The sequence below is a fragment of the Rattus norvegicus genome, chromosome 1 (genome assembly GCF_021556685.1).
Source record: "Rattus norvegicus strain SHRSP/BbbUtx chromosome 1, alternate assembly SHRSP_T2T, whole genome shotgun sequence".
Taxonomy (NCBI): Eukaryota; Metazoa; Chordata; class Mammalia; order Rodentia; family Muridae; genus Rattus; species Rattus norvegicus.
The window spans coordinates 259,061,640-259,077,954 of record NC_141534.1 but is presented as its reverse complement, the minus strand read 5'-3'; the positions used below and the strand labels follow the sequence as shown (position 1 = coordinate 259,077,954).

Below are 16,315 nucleotides of genomic sequence, written 5' to 3'. Positions count from 1 at the left end.
GACTCTGACAGCTGGGCTGTCAAAGTGTAAATCACACAAGAACGGATACAGACGTACAGGGCACATTTTTAAGATAATTCTTAACAATGTAAACGTTTGTCCTCATTAGATGCTACAAAGTCTTACAGATGTTAAACCGTGTAATGTTCCTTGGTTAAAGAACTAGATAAAACCACTCTTTGAGCAAGGCATTCCTGGAACACTGCAGGGCCCACGGACAGCTCAGCTCCTATAAATTCTGTTTCAAAGCTGAGCGGATAGAGTCTGCCGACCCCTCCCTGCCCCAGGAGCCAAGCTTGGGCTCTCCTTGGCAGGATTGACTTTTTAGAGAACCTTGTATGGGGCTGGAAAGACACCTCAGAGGTTAAGAGCACTGGCTGCTCTTCCAGAGGACCCAGGTTCAATTCCTAGCTCTTACATGGCAGCTGACAACCACCTTAGCTCCAGTTCCAGAGGACCTAATGCCCTCTTCTGGCCTTTTTGGATACTGCATGCATGTGGTACACAGACACACATGCAGGCAAAACAAACACCCTACACAAAATAAACAAATTAATAAAAGAGCGAGCCACATATGACACCAGCACGGTTAGGGTGAGGGCTGCGGTGCCCTGGTGCAGTGAGCCAGCTGTGCACGCAGAGACTTGCTACAGGGCCAACATACCAGGGGTCAAGTTCACCCTTGGGACCTCCCCCTGCCTGATCTAAATACTCACCATCCCCCATCTGCCCTTCAAGAGCAGGCAGCTAAGCAGACAAGAAAACAATATTCTCTGTGTGTATGGGGGGAGGGTATATGTACCTGTGCACACCTTTGTGGAGCTCAGAGGTCAACATTTGAATGTGCTTGGATTCACAGCCAAGAGAAGCTGCCTATGGAAGAGAAGGCTGCCACTCAATGTTCCTGAATCTGCCCTTTCTCCTAGTTTGGTAGAGGCACTAGGCAATGCTGTGGAATTATACTAGAGAGGACAAACACCGAGGAGAAGTGTCCAGGCAGCAGGACAGCAGCAGCAAAGGCACACGGAGACACTGGTACTCACTGTACAAGTCTGTCTCATCCAAGATTTCAGATTTGATGATTTCTTCAATCACATCTTCCAAGGTGACAATTCCCAGAACTTCATAAAACGGGTCCCCTTCGCCCTCATTGTTCACTCGCTGCACAATGGCCAGGTGGGATTTACCTTTAAAGACAGAAGACAAGGTTGAAAAGGTCATTTTCTGGTGTCCTTAGTCGCCTTAGAGACACAGCTGCACACTTTTCTTCTCTCTATGTGGGGAGCAAACATGGGTCTGTTTGCTCTATCACTGGGCTACACCAGTAGCCCAGCACCAACACTTGCACGCTTGTGTGTGTGCATGTGTGTAGGCCCAGGTCAAACACTGGCTGTCCTCCATCATTCTCCATGTTATTTTTGAGATGGGATCTCTGGCTGAAACCAGAGCCTGGTGATTCACCAGGTTGGTTGGTTGTGAGGCCCCCAGAACCTCCCTCCTGTTCTCACCTTCCTACGTGCACACGGCCGTATCCGGCAGTCTAGCTTTCATTTGCATGTGTACATATGTGTGTTATACATATCTGCATGTGTGCATGCATGTGTGTGGAGACTGGAAGTTAACATATGGTAGCCTCACAACCACTCTTCCCTTTCTGAGGCAAGGTCTCCCACTTAACCTGCTTACAGAATCTTGCTAGTCTAGATTGCCAGCCTAGCCTAGAGTTCCCGTCTCTCCCTCCAGTGGCTACCATGCCTGCCCAACTCTGCATGCCAGTCTTGAGGAGTGTGAGGCCAGCACTTTATCTACTGAGACGTCTCCCTAGTCCTTGTGCCTTCATTTTTCACATGGATGTTAACGCCTGTGTAGACAGGGCTGCTTCTACAACTTACTGGGAGCATCTTTTTCTTTTGCAGCAAATTTGATAGTGAGCTATCAAAGTCTATGTTCCAGCATGTTTAAAGGCACTGCCAACTCCACAACCAAATGGACAAGGCCGTCTAAGTCATTAAAGCAGGGATGCTGTGGACGCCACTGTCCATAGGCTGCCCTGTGCCTAGCTCTCTGCTCCCTAGTAGATGTGACACTGAGCACCGTCAGCTCTTCCTCTGTGACACATTAGCAGTTTCCTCAATGGAGAGAGAAGTCCAAGGATCTCCAGGAGGTCCAAGACCCTTATATGGTCAAGAGCACCATTTCCCCCTAAGTATTAAAATGTTACTGCCCTTCTTCACTGTGCTGATTCTGGACCACAGTGCAAGATCCCTCGCCTGTCCCAGATGTCACCATGGAAACAAGCAGTAGTCATCACTACACACACCACAGTGGGAGAAAGTCCAAGTCTCTAAGGGTGTCCTCATTGCAGCCGTACAAGTTAGATCCTTACTCTGTGTGGGCATCATTGGACATCCTACTTGACCACCTGAGACACACCATGACACAATCTACAGGAACAATAGTCGCCTTCAGAGACCTTGGCTTGGGTGTGGGCTGCTTTCAACACACCTTACTTTCTGTGGTACTGCAGAAGGAGCCCAGGACTTCACACAGGTCAGGCAAAGGTGTTCCTGCTAAGCCTGCACCCCCAGGCCAAGCTAATTTCATTAAACATCACTTTTAGTTGACAGATTGACTACATGACAAGCTGTAGTTGAGACATAGGTATCTGGTAGACATGTTTAAGGAAATGAACTAAGTGGACTTACTATGTCAAGAAAAGCCATGGGCAGAATTCGATGTTAATGATTTTAAAACTGTGATTTCAGTAGAAAATTAGAATTCTAAGAAACTCGTATCCATCATGACTTTGATACCTTCTTAGTAAGGCCCTTTGTGTACAAGTATGTGCATGTATGTGTGCACATGCCCATGAGTGTACCTATGAAGACCAAGTATACATGTATGTGTATGTATGTGTGCACATGCCTATGAGTGTGCCTATGAAGACCAATGTAACTTTTCCCCCAATAGTCCCTACTTTACTGTAAGGTGTCTCACTGAACCTGGAACTCAGTTACTGGCTAGACTATGGCCTGTCAGCTGTTAGAGCCTCCTGGCTCTGCCTCTCAGGGCTGGCATGGCAGGCCTGTACTGCTACGTCCAGCTTTTTTCTTGGGTGCTGGAGATCCAAACTCAAGGCTGTAGAATTTCACAGCAGGAATTTTTACTACCAAGCCACATCCTCAGCCCCTCAGAAAATACTTCTTTGATGAGCTTGGTAGTGATAGTAAGAAATGTAACCTTTAAAATATTGAGTAATCTGATGTAGCAACTTTTAAAAGATCCACAAAATTGGGTGGGCCAATTTTTCTTAGATTTTTTTTATATGACAGATATTTTGCCTGCATGCATGTCTGTGCTCCACATATGCGCCTGGTGTGACCATGAAGGTCAGAAGAAGATGTTGGATCCCCTGGGATTAGAGTTATAGGTCACCAATTGGGTGCTGGGACTTGAATCAAGTGACTAATGATAATAATGTGAGATGCACACAGGAGTAAATAGTTCCAAGTATTAGATAGAACAAGGGACCTTTTAAAAATACATTTTTTAATTTTAAATTATGTGTATGTGAGTGTGTTTGTATGTGTGTCTGTGCATAAGAGTGCAGTTGCCTGTGGAAGCCAAAAGAGGGCTCCAGAACCACCAGAGCTAGAGTTACAGGCTGTTTGTGCAGCCCAACAAGGGTGCTGGGAACTGAACTAGAGTCCCCTGGAAGAGCACTATGAGTTCTTATCCATCGAACCATCATCTTTTCAGCCTCATAACAGACTTTTCCAAAGAAACATTAGCAGATAAGTAAGGGTGGAGGTAGGTAGAAAGAATGCCATGAATTCTGGGCCAGCCTGGGCTACAGAGACTGTTGTAAAAAAGCAATCCAAGGGCCAGCAAGACGGCTCAGCAGCTACAGATATTCGCAATACAAACAGGCAATCTAAGTCTGATCTCCAGATCCCATGGTAGAGAGTACTGACTCCAAAAAGTTGTTCTATGACCTCCACACATGTACCTTTGCATATACACACACCTATACCCTCTCCTTGTGTGTGTGCGTGTGCATCTCACACACACGCGCGCGCGCACATACACACACATACGCAATGAAATATAAAATAAATAAATAAATGAAACAATTTTAGACTTACAAAATAATCACAAATCCCTACAAAGAGTTCCTACCAACTCTTCCTCAGATCTCCACCGTGATCCCTTGCATCATGACATAGCTGACGAACTAAGACACAGCCATTGATACATCATGTCTCAACTCCTGATACATGGTTTGCATCGTACTGGTTTTTCCAAAAACATTTTTTCTGCTTCCTTGTGCAGTCCAAGCACCCCCAGACCAGCTCTCACGTCTCCCCAGTCTGCTTAGTCTTTGTATTGCTCAGGTCCCCCTCCAGTCACCAATCCAGCCCCACCTCCTAAGGAAGGAGAGCCACGAGGAGGCTCTGCATGGATTGCCTGCAGAGGGGATAGTCCTCATAGGTTATATTCCTCAAAATTCTTTTGCAAAGATTTTAGGCAAAAGAGTGTGGGTGCTTCAAAGTACCCAAAGTGTACCAGTAGGACCTCAGGTTCCACAATGGAGACAACCTGTAAGAAACTTCTACTGGGTAGGGTGTGGTGCTGCACACCTTCAATCCCAGCGCAAGGGAGGCTAAGGCAGACATCTCTGTGAATTTGAAGCTAACCTGGTCTACAGAGTAAGTTCTAGAACAACTAAGGTGATATAGAGAGTTTCTGTCTTAAAAGAAACTGAACCTCTAGTGGGCTGGGGAGGTGGCTTGGTCAGTGAATTGCCTGCCATACAAGCATGAGGGACAGAATGTGGATCCCAGGACCCATGTTAGAAGTCAAGCACAGTGGCACGTGTATGCAATGCCAGTTTTGGGGCATCAGAAACAGGAAGAGCCCTAAAGTTCATTAACCAACCTGTCTGGCTATACTAATGAGCTTTAGATTAAATGACACTCTAGCCCAAAATATAAAAATATAAAAAGATTGAAGAAAGAAACCTAAAGCCTACCTCTGGCCTCCAAACGACAAGTGTATGCACTTACACTAACAAGCACATACAACACGCACATACTCCACACACAGCAAAAGGAAGTTTTGGTGTAATATCAAATATTGTGACAGCATATACCTCCCTTTCCCAAATCCCTATCTGTGTGAGGTCAGCCTTTCTCCGTCTGCTCCAACAGATGCAGCCTGGCAGAGTGGAGCAGGGGAGGGAGGGTCCAGCTGCCTCACACTCAGCTGACACCAAGATACATAAACACTGACATTACTCCTAGTTCTCTGTTTTAGAAAACAGCCATAATTAATAAAAATGCTATTAATGCTAACACAGAACGGATTCATCATTGGCCTTTAAATTGCTTCACAGGTAAATATGTTTTAAGTTTCATGGCTTTAAATTCATGTGCAGTATATCAAACACTATAGACATATAAGCAGAAGCTGAAAGCTCTTCGAAAATGGTCCGAGGTGTGTGCACGCGTGAGAGAAAGATGACCTCTGTGGAATCTGGAGTCGGGGCTCCTCTGCCTTCAGGTGGGTTCCGGGAACTGACCGCAGGTCAGCGACTTTCCTGCAAGTGTCTTTATCTGCTGAGTCATCTCTCTGGCTCCATCAATAATTTATATGAGTCTAAAGGATCTGTTAAATCCAACAAATTAAAAGGACCATGTGGCGTTGCTTTGTGTTGCTCCTTAAGGGAGTGGGTGAGGCAGGGGAAGACTTGGACTCCCAAGTTCAACAGTCTCCCATGTGAACTCCAGCAACTGCCTGCCCCTCGCTCCCAGCACCAGGAGCTGATAACCAAGGAGCCGCAGCCACACTCTGAGCTCCAGTCCTTATCTCCACAGCCAGGCTGCGGTAACTGTTCCCTCACAGGGTTGGTAGCAAGGCTGACGCCCAACAGAGGCGGTGCCCACCTCCACTGGGTGATCAGTAACTGGTAACTCATTGTAATGGTTAACCGGAAGGCAAAGAGAATCTATGTTAAACACACACTGATTAAGAGATGTGTTTCAATTTCAGAATAGTCTCTCAAACTTAATGTTGATTTTCTCAAAGCATCTAAAATAAAGTTTGTGTTCATAAAGGAAATGAACACAAACTTCAAAATCAGTTAATATTTAGATAACTTCAAAAAAATGACAGGCCATAGAGTGGGAGCGCTGTAAATAGAAGGCTAGGTAACCGTCTGAACTGGGTACACTCACCTAACCCCAACCAGCCCGCCAGACTACACATACTCTCTGGAAACCAGCTGGCTCACGCTCTGGCTCTGCAGGCAGCTGGCCCCACTGCGCCCACAAATCTATGCTGCTACCCTCCTGGTTGCCACTGAAATAACAGTTTGCAAGTCTAGAAATTTGGATTGTTCGATGATTAGGCTTTCTAACAGCCCCCCCAGCCCCCTCCCAGCTCCCACCCCTCACCCCCCAAGCTCACATTCAAAGAAGGGAAACATTTAGAGCAAAGGAGACTGGGGGGATGCTTATGAGCCACAGATAGGAAGCCTGCAGTAGGGCAAGCGGCTCTGGTCTAGTCAACCGGCCAGTAGGTTTCTCACATCTGCCTTCCCAGGGACCCAACATAAGCAGTTAAAAATTCTTGGTGAATGCTGTCTGTCGAAAGTTAAATTCTTTTGCTATTCCCAGCTTGTGATCATTTAAAAGGAATTTTCCAAAGCAAGGTCTAATATTAGACTCAAAATGAAGTTTCCATTCCACTGAGGCTACTCTCACCGAAGTAGCGACTGCATAATCAGATTGTCTTGGAGCGACTCGTTTACATGCACATGGGCATACTTGAAATACCAGCTCCAAAGCACAGATCTGTGAAGGGCCTTACCCAGGAGAGGCCATTCTCCTGAATTAGCTCCTTAGACGGAAAAGGCAGTTTTTCTCCAAGCCCCTTGCAGCTACCCTCAGCCTCACCCTGAAGCTCTGCACTGACCCAGGGCCACATTCTCTCAGCTCTGGAGTTCCTGGTGAGAGGTCCTATTTCCTGAACCCACTTCCTGGTGTGCAGCTCAGAGTGGGAGGGGTCCTTGGGAGATCATTTCAGGCCCCTGCCCACTAACCGGCCACTGCAGGAACCTGAGACCTTAGGCCTCACCTGGAGAGAAAAGAAAACTGCAAACGGCTTTCTAAGAAAGAAAAGTGCAAAAGTGAACTTTCCTTCTTTTTTCTTTTTATTTGAGGGAGGGTCTCCTGTAGTTCAGACTGACTTCAAACTCACAGCAATCCTCCTGCCTTGGCCACAACGGGACCTTTGTCAGCTGTGGTGCTGGAAGAACCAAGGTGGGGGGGAAAGTGGAAGGGCAACCATGATACACATAAAAGGCCAATAAGCTGGGTGGCAGTGCGAGCCCACGACCCCAGCATCTGTGAGGCGGGAAAGGAGGATCAGGAATTTAGGTCATCCTTAGCTATACATCCAGTTCTTGACCAGTCTGAACCACATGAGACCATGTCTCAAAACAAACAAACAAACAAACAAAAAACCCAAGGATGAGAAAAAGATTTAAAATGGATGGATTTGGGTTTTTGTTCTGAAGGACAAAATCCAGAGCTGGTAAGTAGGCTCAGTGGGGAAAGGCACTTGCCACCAAGCCTGACAGTACATTCACCTGCCCCCTTCACAGTAAGCAAAATAATAATAATAATAATAATAATAATAATAATAATAATAATAAAAAACAGAAATCAACAAAATGTGTAATCTTAGGTATAAATAATGATGCTGGGACTTTTAAATATACATCATAGGTCAAATAATCTAAATGAATGCTTTATAAAACAAAGCCCAGCCCAGGGACTGCTCAGCGGGTAGAATGCTTGACGCAGGAGGCCCTGGCTTCAGCTTCCAGCACAGCACAGAACAGATGTATGGTAGTCATCTGTAGCCCCAACACTAAGGAGGGGAAGGCAGGAGTAATACAAGTTCAATATCATCCTCCGCTACATATAGAGCTTCTGGCTAGCCTGGGCTACATGAAATCCTGTCTCAAAAAAAAAAAGGCACAAATTGCTGGCATGAGGGCTTGGAGAGGCCTTCTTAGGCCCAGATATAAGGTATTACAGTATTTCAGCTACTTTTAACTGTTCTGTAGAACCTCTGGGTTCCTAGCTGGGTCCTTAAACGGGACAACAAAGCAGTGTGAAAGGGAAAACCTAAGGAGCCTTTATCAACACACAGGGGTTCACAGTCATCAGCGTATGGCTCCCAACTGCACGGACCCATGGCAGAGCACCACACAGGTGGGACTGAAGAAGAAGCTAGTCTTCACCATGAGCTAGACCCGGTAATGCCAAGAATGTAGAATGAGGGCCAAATTTCTGTTCCCTTGCCCTGTGTATCAGTTCCCTATTTGTGTCTTCTCCGTGGATGGGTAAGCCAGCCCAGAGTGATAAGGTCACCACATCTGTGTGCTGCTAGACCCGAACATTCAGCGTCAGATAACATCTGTATTTTGATCATCCACCGATGTCAACACTCAACAGGATTAGGCTGACAAGTGTATGTGTCACCCACTGCCTGGTGAACAGACAGCCGCCTCTGCTCTTCTGCATTGCTGGCAGTGACGTGAAATTCAGCAGTAGACAAACTGAAACAGCTGGGGGAAAGAGCCAAGGGGGTAGCTGAAGTAGAACCAAACTGGGAACAAGCGCACACAGCTGTACTAATAAAAAAAATGACATCCAGTAGTCAGAAAGACCTAACGATCTGAGCACAAGGCGAGGGGACCCTGTGGAGTCTGCAGACATGACTCAGGGCAGGAAGTAAATAAACAGGCAATTCTGTAAAGAGAAACAAGCTGGCCATTCCAGATTCGCCATTACTGCCGCACTACGCAGCTCCGGGGGGCACTGCCAGCATGGGACGTCACTGCTCCCTTGCTCACCAAGGACAGAGCGAATGAGCTGCTTGGCAGGCCTCCTAATAAAGCCACAGTAGGAACTCAATAAACAGAAATCAATAAAGTTCCCAAGAGTCTGCTCTATGGGACTAATGATAAAACAAATGAGTGTTCTCTAAAGCCCGAGCTTGCTCCCACAGTACTAATAAACAACCTGAGATGGGAAATAGAATTTAATGGCTGTAGTTAAGATCTCTCAAGGAAATGCTGGAGAGATGGCTCAGCGGTCAAGATGGCTGCTCTTCTGGAGGACCTGGGTTCAATTCCCAGCACCCACATGGCAGCTCAAAACTGTCTGTAACTCCAGTTCTAGGGGATTTGGTACACTTGAACACTTCGGGCAAAAACACCAGTGTGCATAAAAGTAAATAAATCTTAAAAAAAAAAAGATTTCCCAAGGAAACTAGATGACATTAGTCAAGGAAGTCAACACACTTTAAATATCGTGAGAATTGGGTTTAATCTGATCTACAACAAGGGAGCAGACTGGTCAGGAGAGATCTGCCTAGAACACACACAGGTCATTAAATACTCGTGTCAAGAACTCAACAGTCACATGCGTTAGTTCACTCACTCATTCAGCAGACCGTACTAAATGTCTGGGCCACTCCACAGGAAACAGAACAAAGCTTTGGCTCTCAAGGAACATTCTAGTAGGAAGGCAGACGCTAAGAGAAATAAACAAAAGGCACAAGGGACTGGGCTTTGTGTGTGGTGAGGAGAGGAAAAGTGGTGGAGTTGCATGTAACACAGCATGGATGGAGGAAGGCCTTCCTGCCAGGCAAAAAGTGAGGGCCCCAGGAGACTAAGCTGGGTAGTCTGTGGGTAGATGACAACAGGGGCCCTGACAGGGGATGGATGTTCATGGGCCTAAGGAAGAAGACAAGGCCAGTGTGGTTGGAGCAGGGGGAAGGAGAACCAGCAGGGGGACGGAGTTAAGAGGCAGGGCAGGGGCATTAGAGTAAAAACAAGTCAGATGGCTACCATCATTATCAACTTGACTGATTTAGAATCATGTGGGAGATACACCTTTGGGCTTGTCTATGAGGTTACAGGGAGGGAGGGAAGGAGGGAGGAAAGACCATCCCACAAGCCAGGGTTCCCTACTGTATAAAGTGTGTGTGCGCGAATGTGTGTATGCATGTGTGTATATATGTTTGTGTGTGTCTCATGCCTTGTTCATACTGAGCACCAGTGCTCATCAACCTCTGCTTCTCGAATGTAAACACAATGTGATGGTCACCTCACCATCTGTTGCCATGCCTTCCCTAACAGGAAGTTCCCTCAAACCCATGAACCCAAACAATCCCCCTTCCTTTTAGTTGTGCTCTGTCAGGTATATGGTCACAGCAGTGAGGAAAGTTAACACCACAATACAGACTTCAGCCTTCATTCTGGATGGTGAGGCCCTGCGGGCCCTGAGCAGAAAGGGTGTGATCTCCATGGTATCTCAGTCATCATGACTGCTGTGGTCCTGAGCAGCCGATGGAGAAGGGCACAGGGGCAGGGTGGAGGCAGTGAGGCCAGACAGGAAGCTACTTCATATTCCAAGTGAGCAAGGGCAGTGGGCAGGGGCAGGACAGGATGATGGTGACAGCGAATGAAGGTTTGGGTGGACACTCTTCTCACCATGCACAGTGCAACCAGAGACTTGACTGTCACACCAGTACCTCCTCCCTCTGCCTGCTCTCATGTCACCATCCTCAGCCTTCAAGACGGCCCAGAGGGTAACAGCACTCATGGCCAAGCCTAAGGACCTGGGTTGGATCTGAGACCCACATGGTCTCAGCAAAGGACCAAGGCCCACAAGTTGTCCTCTGACCTCCACATGTGTACTATGGCACTTACATGCTCATATGTGTATACATACACACACACACACACACACACACACACACACACACACACACACACACACACCGAGATATAAACTTTAAACGTACTGTGCGTCTGTCTTTTTGGTTTCTACTGTGCGTATTACTAATAAAAACATTTATTCTCAGTCTCCCGATGTCCCCACACCTCTTGACCCACTACTTTAGGGTCAGCTCAACCAACTTGTCACTGCTGTTTTCACAGAAACTCCTGACTTCCAGGAATGTAAGGTGGAGGATAAAAGAGAAGACGGTCCCGTCCAGGTCACACCCCAAGACGTCAGATGGAGACTCAGAGAACTCAAATGCCAGGACTAGCAGACAATGACAGAGCTAACTAGAATGGGTCAGGTGGATCTGGGCAGAGACCCGCCCAAGGCTTTGCAAGATAATGCTGGCTCGTGTGTGTCAGGCCCAGAAGAACCAATACCAGAAAAGAGAGAGAACCAGAGAGGTTGTGTGGAAGCTCTGCTGTTCTCCAATGTCAGGAGGTAGGTGACATCTGTTACAAGAGTGACAGACCCTCGGAAGGATCACTGTACCAGCCATACTCACTTGACCTCAAAGCCAGACAACCTGGTACATTTCTAGCTCCAGGGAATCAAGGGCAATACTGGGGACAGGTAGACAGCTGCACAAAAGACAACGCCATAGGTTCCTTGTTTAGAATCATTGACCCTGCAGTCAGTCAAAGAGAGCAAGATATGGGGTCACTAAGGTCTCGGAGCGTGGACCATTAGTTACACACCAGTTACAGCTCATAACTCTGAATTCCGAATGCAAGAGGGACAGGTAGGGATGGATGAAGCCCTGACGGAGAGTGGTGTAAAGTCTTCACAGAGACCACAACAGGACCACAGAGAACACGCAACTGAGGTGTCGGCAGGCTCCATCCAGCCCTGGTGGGTGGGCAGGCGTCTTAGAGGAGGTCCACCGAGGTTTTCGTACAGACAGAGGCCTCTCTACAAATGTGGGTAGAGGGTAAGAGTCCTCCATCACCCAGGACACCTTAGATGGGGGGACTGTAGTTTGTGAGCCGTCCTGGGCTTTTAATCCTTTAATATCACCCTCACTTTATAACTCTACCTACGTGTATTAGGGCGCTTTTCCGTTTCCCCCACGTGGAAACACTCTTGCCTTCCACTGAGGTTCACTTCTCGCCTGTGAGGGCCTCACTTCCCACCCCTCTCCACAGCACCGGGCCCAATGCTCATTCTCTACACAGAACAGGAGCGAAGCTGAAGTGGCCAACACCCACAGGACCCCTCCTCCTCACTCACTGCCTCAGTGCCCTCTTGCCCTGCCACAGCCACGCCTGGCTCTCAAGCGGCGTCACTCTGGATAGGGTAGAACGGGCTCCTTCCTTACCCATTTCCCCCTCAACTCGACCGATGCAGAGACTCAGAGAAAAACCCTCAAATGCAAGACATACAACTCACACAAAGAGCAACTTCCTCAGGTTTTTCTACCAAACACACAGAGGCAGGCTTCCAGGTGCCTTGCAGAGCCACAGCCTGCTATGGTGGTTGTTCTGATATCACAAGAGTTGCTGAAGTGGCTTAACCTGACGGAAGAGAAGGAATGTGGGGTAAATATCATTTATGGAGCTAACTACTTCTGTACTCTTAAGGCTGAAGTAAAAATAAAACGGCAAACTTCATGGGTTTTTTTAAGTGCTTATTTTACCTTACCGTCCCCACTAGAGCTAAGTACATTTTTTCCAATTGAATTTTCCCACCATAAAGTAACCAGAAAACTGTGACACGGATCTTAAAATAGTGTTCCATAAACAATGTGTGCGTGTATATATAGAAGTGCTTGCTGTATATAGAAATCACTGGGTCTAAATGATGAGAGCTGCTGCTATTCTGGGACACAAAAGCCCCCCTTTACCAAAAGCATTACTATTTCCAAAAGTCCCAAAGGCTGATGAGTAAGTGGCTGTCCAAACCTCCTCGCAGGGCAACGCCTCCACACACAGCCAGGGACATATTCCCAGTGAGGCCTGGGCTGTCAGTGCAGCTTCAATGAGGATGCAGGTTTACGTGGCACAGATATTACCTCTGATAAGACCGTGCAGTTGTTAGAGATCCGAGCTTTCTGCTAGTGCAGGGTAGGTGTACCTATTGTTTTCAGTGGCTGGGTCTACCCCTATCCTTTAACTGTGGGAGCCGCACTTGAGATCAGGGCCGTAGCTACTGACCAAGTGATCAAGTTTAAGAGAAGCAGGCCTTGGGCCTCAATGGCAATGCATGCTCTGAGTTGGATCCCTAGCACCCCGGAAAAAAGCCCCCTCAAAAGAGACAAAAAATTGAGGAGAAACAGCAGAGACATCCTTTCCACAACTGTCTGGGCAGTTGTAGGCACAGCACACCATGGACAGCTTCAAATTGAAGCTTCTTATCATTCTTGCCAGGGCTCGACCCACCACACTGCCGAGTCTCAGACGGACTCAAAGGCCCACCAGTTCTCATAAATACCTGTGTCCTAACCCTGCAGCAGAGCATGAACCCCTCTTCCCTGTTCAACACAGAATCTTATGACCCGAAAACTACTGGAGAAATGGAAAATGGCCTTCAAGTTGAAGCTTCTTTTTGTGAATGTGTGGTGCTGGGTATGGAACAGGGCTTCACTCAAGCCAAGCAAACACTCTGCCATGAAACGACACCCCAGGTCTGAAGAGATCTTTCAAGACAAGGTTTAAAAGGATTGTTTGTAGATTTTTAAAAACTGTTTTCAAAATGAGTGGTTCAATTTTATTTCCCCGTGAAAAGTTCTATATAATAAGAACAGAAGTTCTGTCACACATACATGCATGCAAACACTTAGCATGTTAGTGACTCTATAAATCACAAATTTATTTAAATCTCTTGAACGTTGGGGACATTTTGAGTCAGAATCGTAAGTAGCCCTACCTTCCCTGTATCTTAGCGTGTTGCCAAGGGTGCCCTTGAATTCCTGATTCTGTCTGTGCTCGCTAAGCACTTGGATTACTGGTGTGTGCCGCCATGCTACTGGTACTCGGGATCTGGACATGTGTTTCTAGGTTCTTGTGTCTTATTCAGAGAAGTGGAGCAAGCACATGCAGATGTGCAAAGTTGCAAGAAAACATTCGAAATTGAAGTGACAGTGTAATTCAAAGACTGCAGGCCACATGACTGCAGGTACTCAGGGCTCTGATCATCATAGCTTCATTTTATAATTATAATGTATCATAAAGTTATATATAAGGTATATATTCCCTATGTTCCTTCCATTTTGAGTTATATTTTTTCAGTTGGACTACAGGACTAGTTGTAGGCAGATGTCTTAAGAGAACAAAGGTTTTTTGAGACAAGATCTCACTGTCTAGGCTAGACCTGAATTTACTATATAAACAAGAATGACCTAAAAACTTTTAAAAAATAATTATTTACCTATTTTATGTGTGTGAGTGCACTGTAGCTGTCCTCAGACACACAGAAGAGGGCATCAGATCCCATTACAGATGGTTGTAGCCACCATGTGGATGCTGGGGATTGAACCCATGACCTTTGGAAGAGCAGTCAGCGCTCTAACCGCTGAGCCACCTCTCCAGCCCAGACCTTAAACCCTTGGTCTTCCTGCCTCAGTCTCTCCAGTGCTAGGATATCTTGCTATCGTACCCAGTGAAGAAGCATGAATGTTTTTAAAAGATGTACTAGAGAATGAATGTGCATCTTGTTCTTGCTCCTTGTTCTGTTTCTTTTTGATGCAAAGACTTCTTAACCCCGGGCTAGCTTAACCCCGGGCTAGCTTAACCCCAGGCTAGCTTAACCCCGGGCTAGCTTAACCCCAGGCTAGCTTAACCCCAGGCTAGCTTAACCCCGGGCTAGCCTTGACTTCTCCACATAGCTAAGGATGACCCTGAGCTCCCGATTCCCAATTTCCCAATTCTCAAGTCCAGGGATTGCAGGATGTGCCAACCTGGCTTTATTCATGCTGGCAATCAATCAGACCCAGAGCTTCCTGTGTGCTAGGCAAGCACTCTATCAACCAACTATACAACAGGCCTGTGTCTCCAGACTCTGCATTGCTTAATTACATTTTTAATTTTGACACAACTCTATATTCACAAAGCTACAAGAAATAACCCCTACACATTATTCCTGGCCCCACGTGTGTTAACCCCTTTCCCCAACTGTAACATCTTGCAACACTGGGCAGATATAACAAGCAGATGCTAGCATCCCTGCAGAACACCCTCACCGCAGGGAATCTTCCCAGTGCACTTTTGCTTTGGGTTTTTCTGTTTTGAAACAAGCTCATATCGTGCTCCAGGCTGATCTCAGACTCATGGTGATCCTTCTGTTCTGGCTTCCCCGGTGCCATGACTATGGATGTACACTGCCATGTCTGCTCTGAGAGAACTACGCTTTTTCTTTGATGAAGTAAATGCTTGGCTTCCACTGGCCATGGTTTTTAACTTTTAACTTTTAAACCTTAAAGAAGAAAAGGAAAGGAAAGGAAAGAAGAGAAAAGAAAGAGAAAAAAGAAGTTACCAGGCATAGAAATGCACACCATTAATCCCAGCACTCGGGTGGCAAAGGCAGGAGGATCTCTGTGAGTTTGAGGCCAGCCTGGTCTACATAATGAGTTCCAGGTTAGCCAGAGCTATATAGTGAGACCATGTCTCAAGAAAAATAAGTAAATAAAAAGATGGGAAAAGTTTATCTTCCAATCACAAGAATTTGTGTCATATAAACCTTATTTTTGAGCTAGGGTCTCAATATGTTGGCCAAGCTGGCCCCTCCTGAGCATCTAGAACTACAGACGTACCTGACTGCATGCAATCTGTGAACATCCAAGAATAAAAGGGTCTAATCCTGACAAAATTAGCCAATCTTGCTTCCCTGGTTGAAAGGACACAGGAGTCCTTTTAGAGAGTAGCAGAGTCCTGAGCCTTGATTCCCCCACCCTCCAGTGTCTACAGAGGTACCCCTGTGGAAGTATTAATTTTGCTGACAGCTTCTCCATGGCTTCTCTCAGGGTGCCAAATTGAAGAGCCCTGAAGAAATTAAGCGCTAACATACGAGCTGGGGGTGCCCATTGGTAGAACACCTGCCTGGAACCCCCAGTGATGTGAGTGGGAGAAGGATTTGTACTCAAGTTCTTACGTGTGCTTGGCAAGTGCTTCACTGACTGAGCCTCAATCCTAGGTGAAGAGATTTTATGGATGTGAAGACGCTCTATACTAATTTTTAGAGATTATTTTGTGTAAGCCTGGTTGAAACAGTTGGAAGCCCTTAAAAGCCAGAAGAAGGCCTTACGAAGGACAGAAGACATTCTACCTGTTGAAGACAGCTTCCAATGGTGCCTGTGGGTTCCAGCCTGCAAGATGACCTTCTCTTCCCCTGTTCATTTTGGACTTTTAGACAGCCATGAAACCAGCTAAGTGCATGGGCACCTGTATCTCTTGCTGGTTCTGTTTCTCTGGCTGACCCATGCCTGACAGACTCGGGGCCTGTATCACAGAGAGATA

General features: G+C 46.6%; 1 protein-coding gene across 2 annotated transcripts in view; it reads right to left on the bottom strand.

Annotated features, from left to right (window-relative positions):
- Cnnm2 (cyclin and CBS domain divalent metal cation transport mediator 2) overlaps nucleotides 1–16,315 on the bottom strand; it is a 122,233-nt gene that overhangs the window by 27,144 nt on the left and 78,774 nt on the right. For both annotated transcript variants that reach the window (XM_087551034.1, NM_001011942.1), the window contains 1 exon segment: nucleotides 1,044–1,187. In XM_087551034.1, coding sequence (XP_087407160.1) covers nucleotides 1,044–1,187 — 144 coding nt within the window.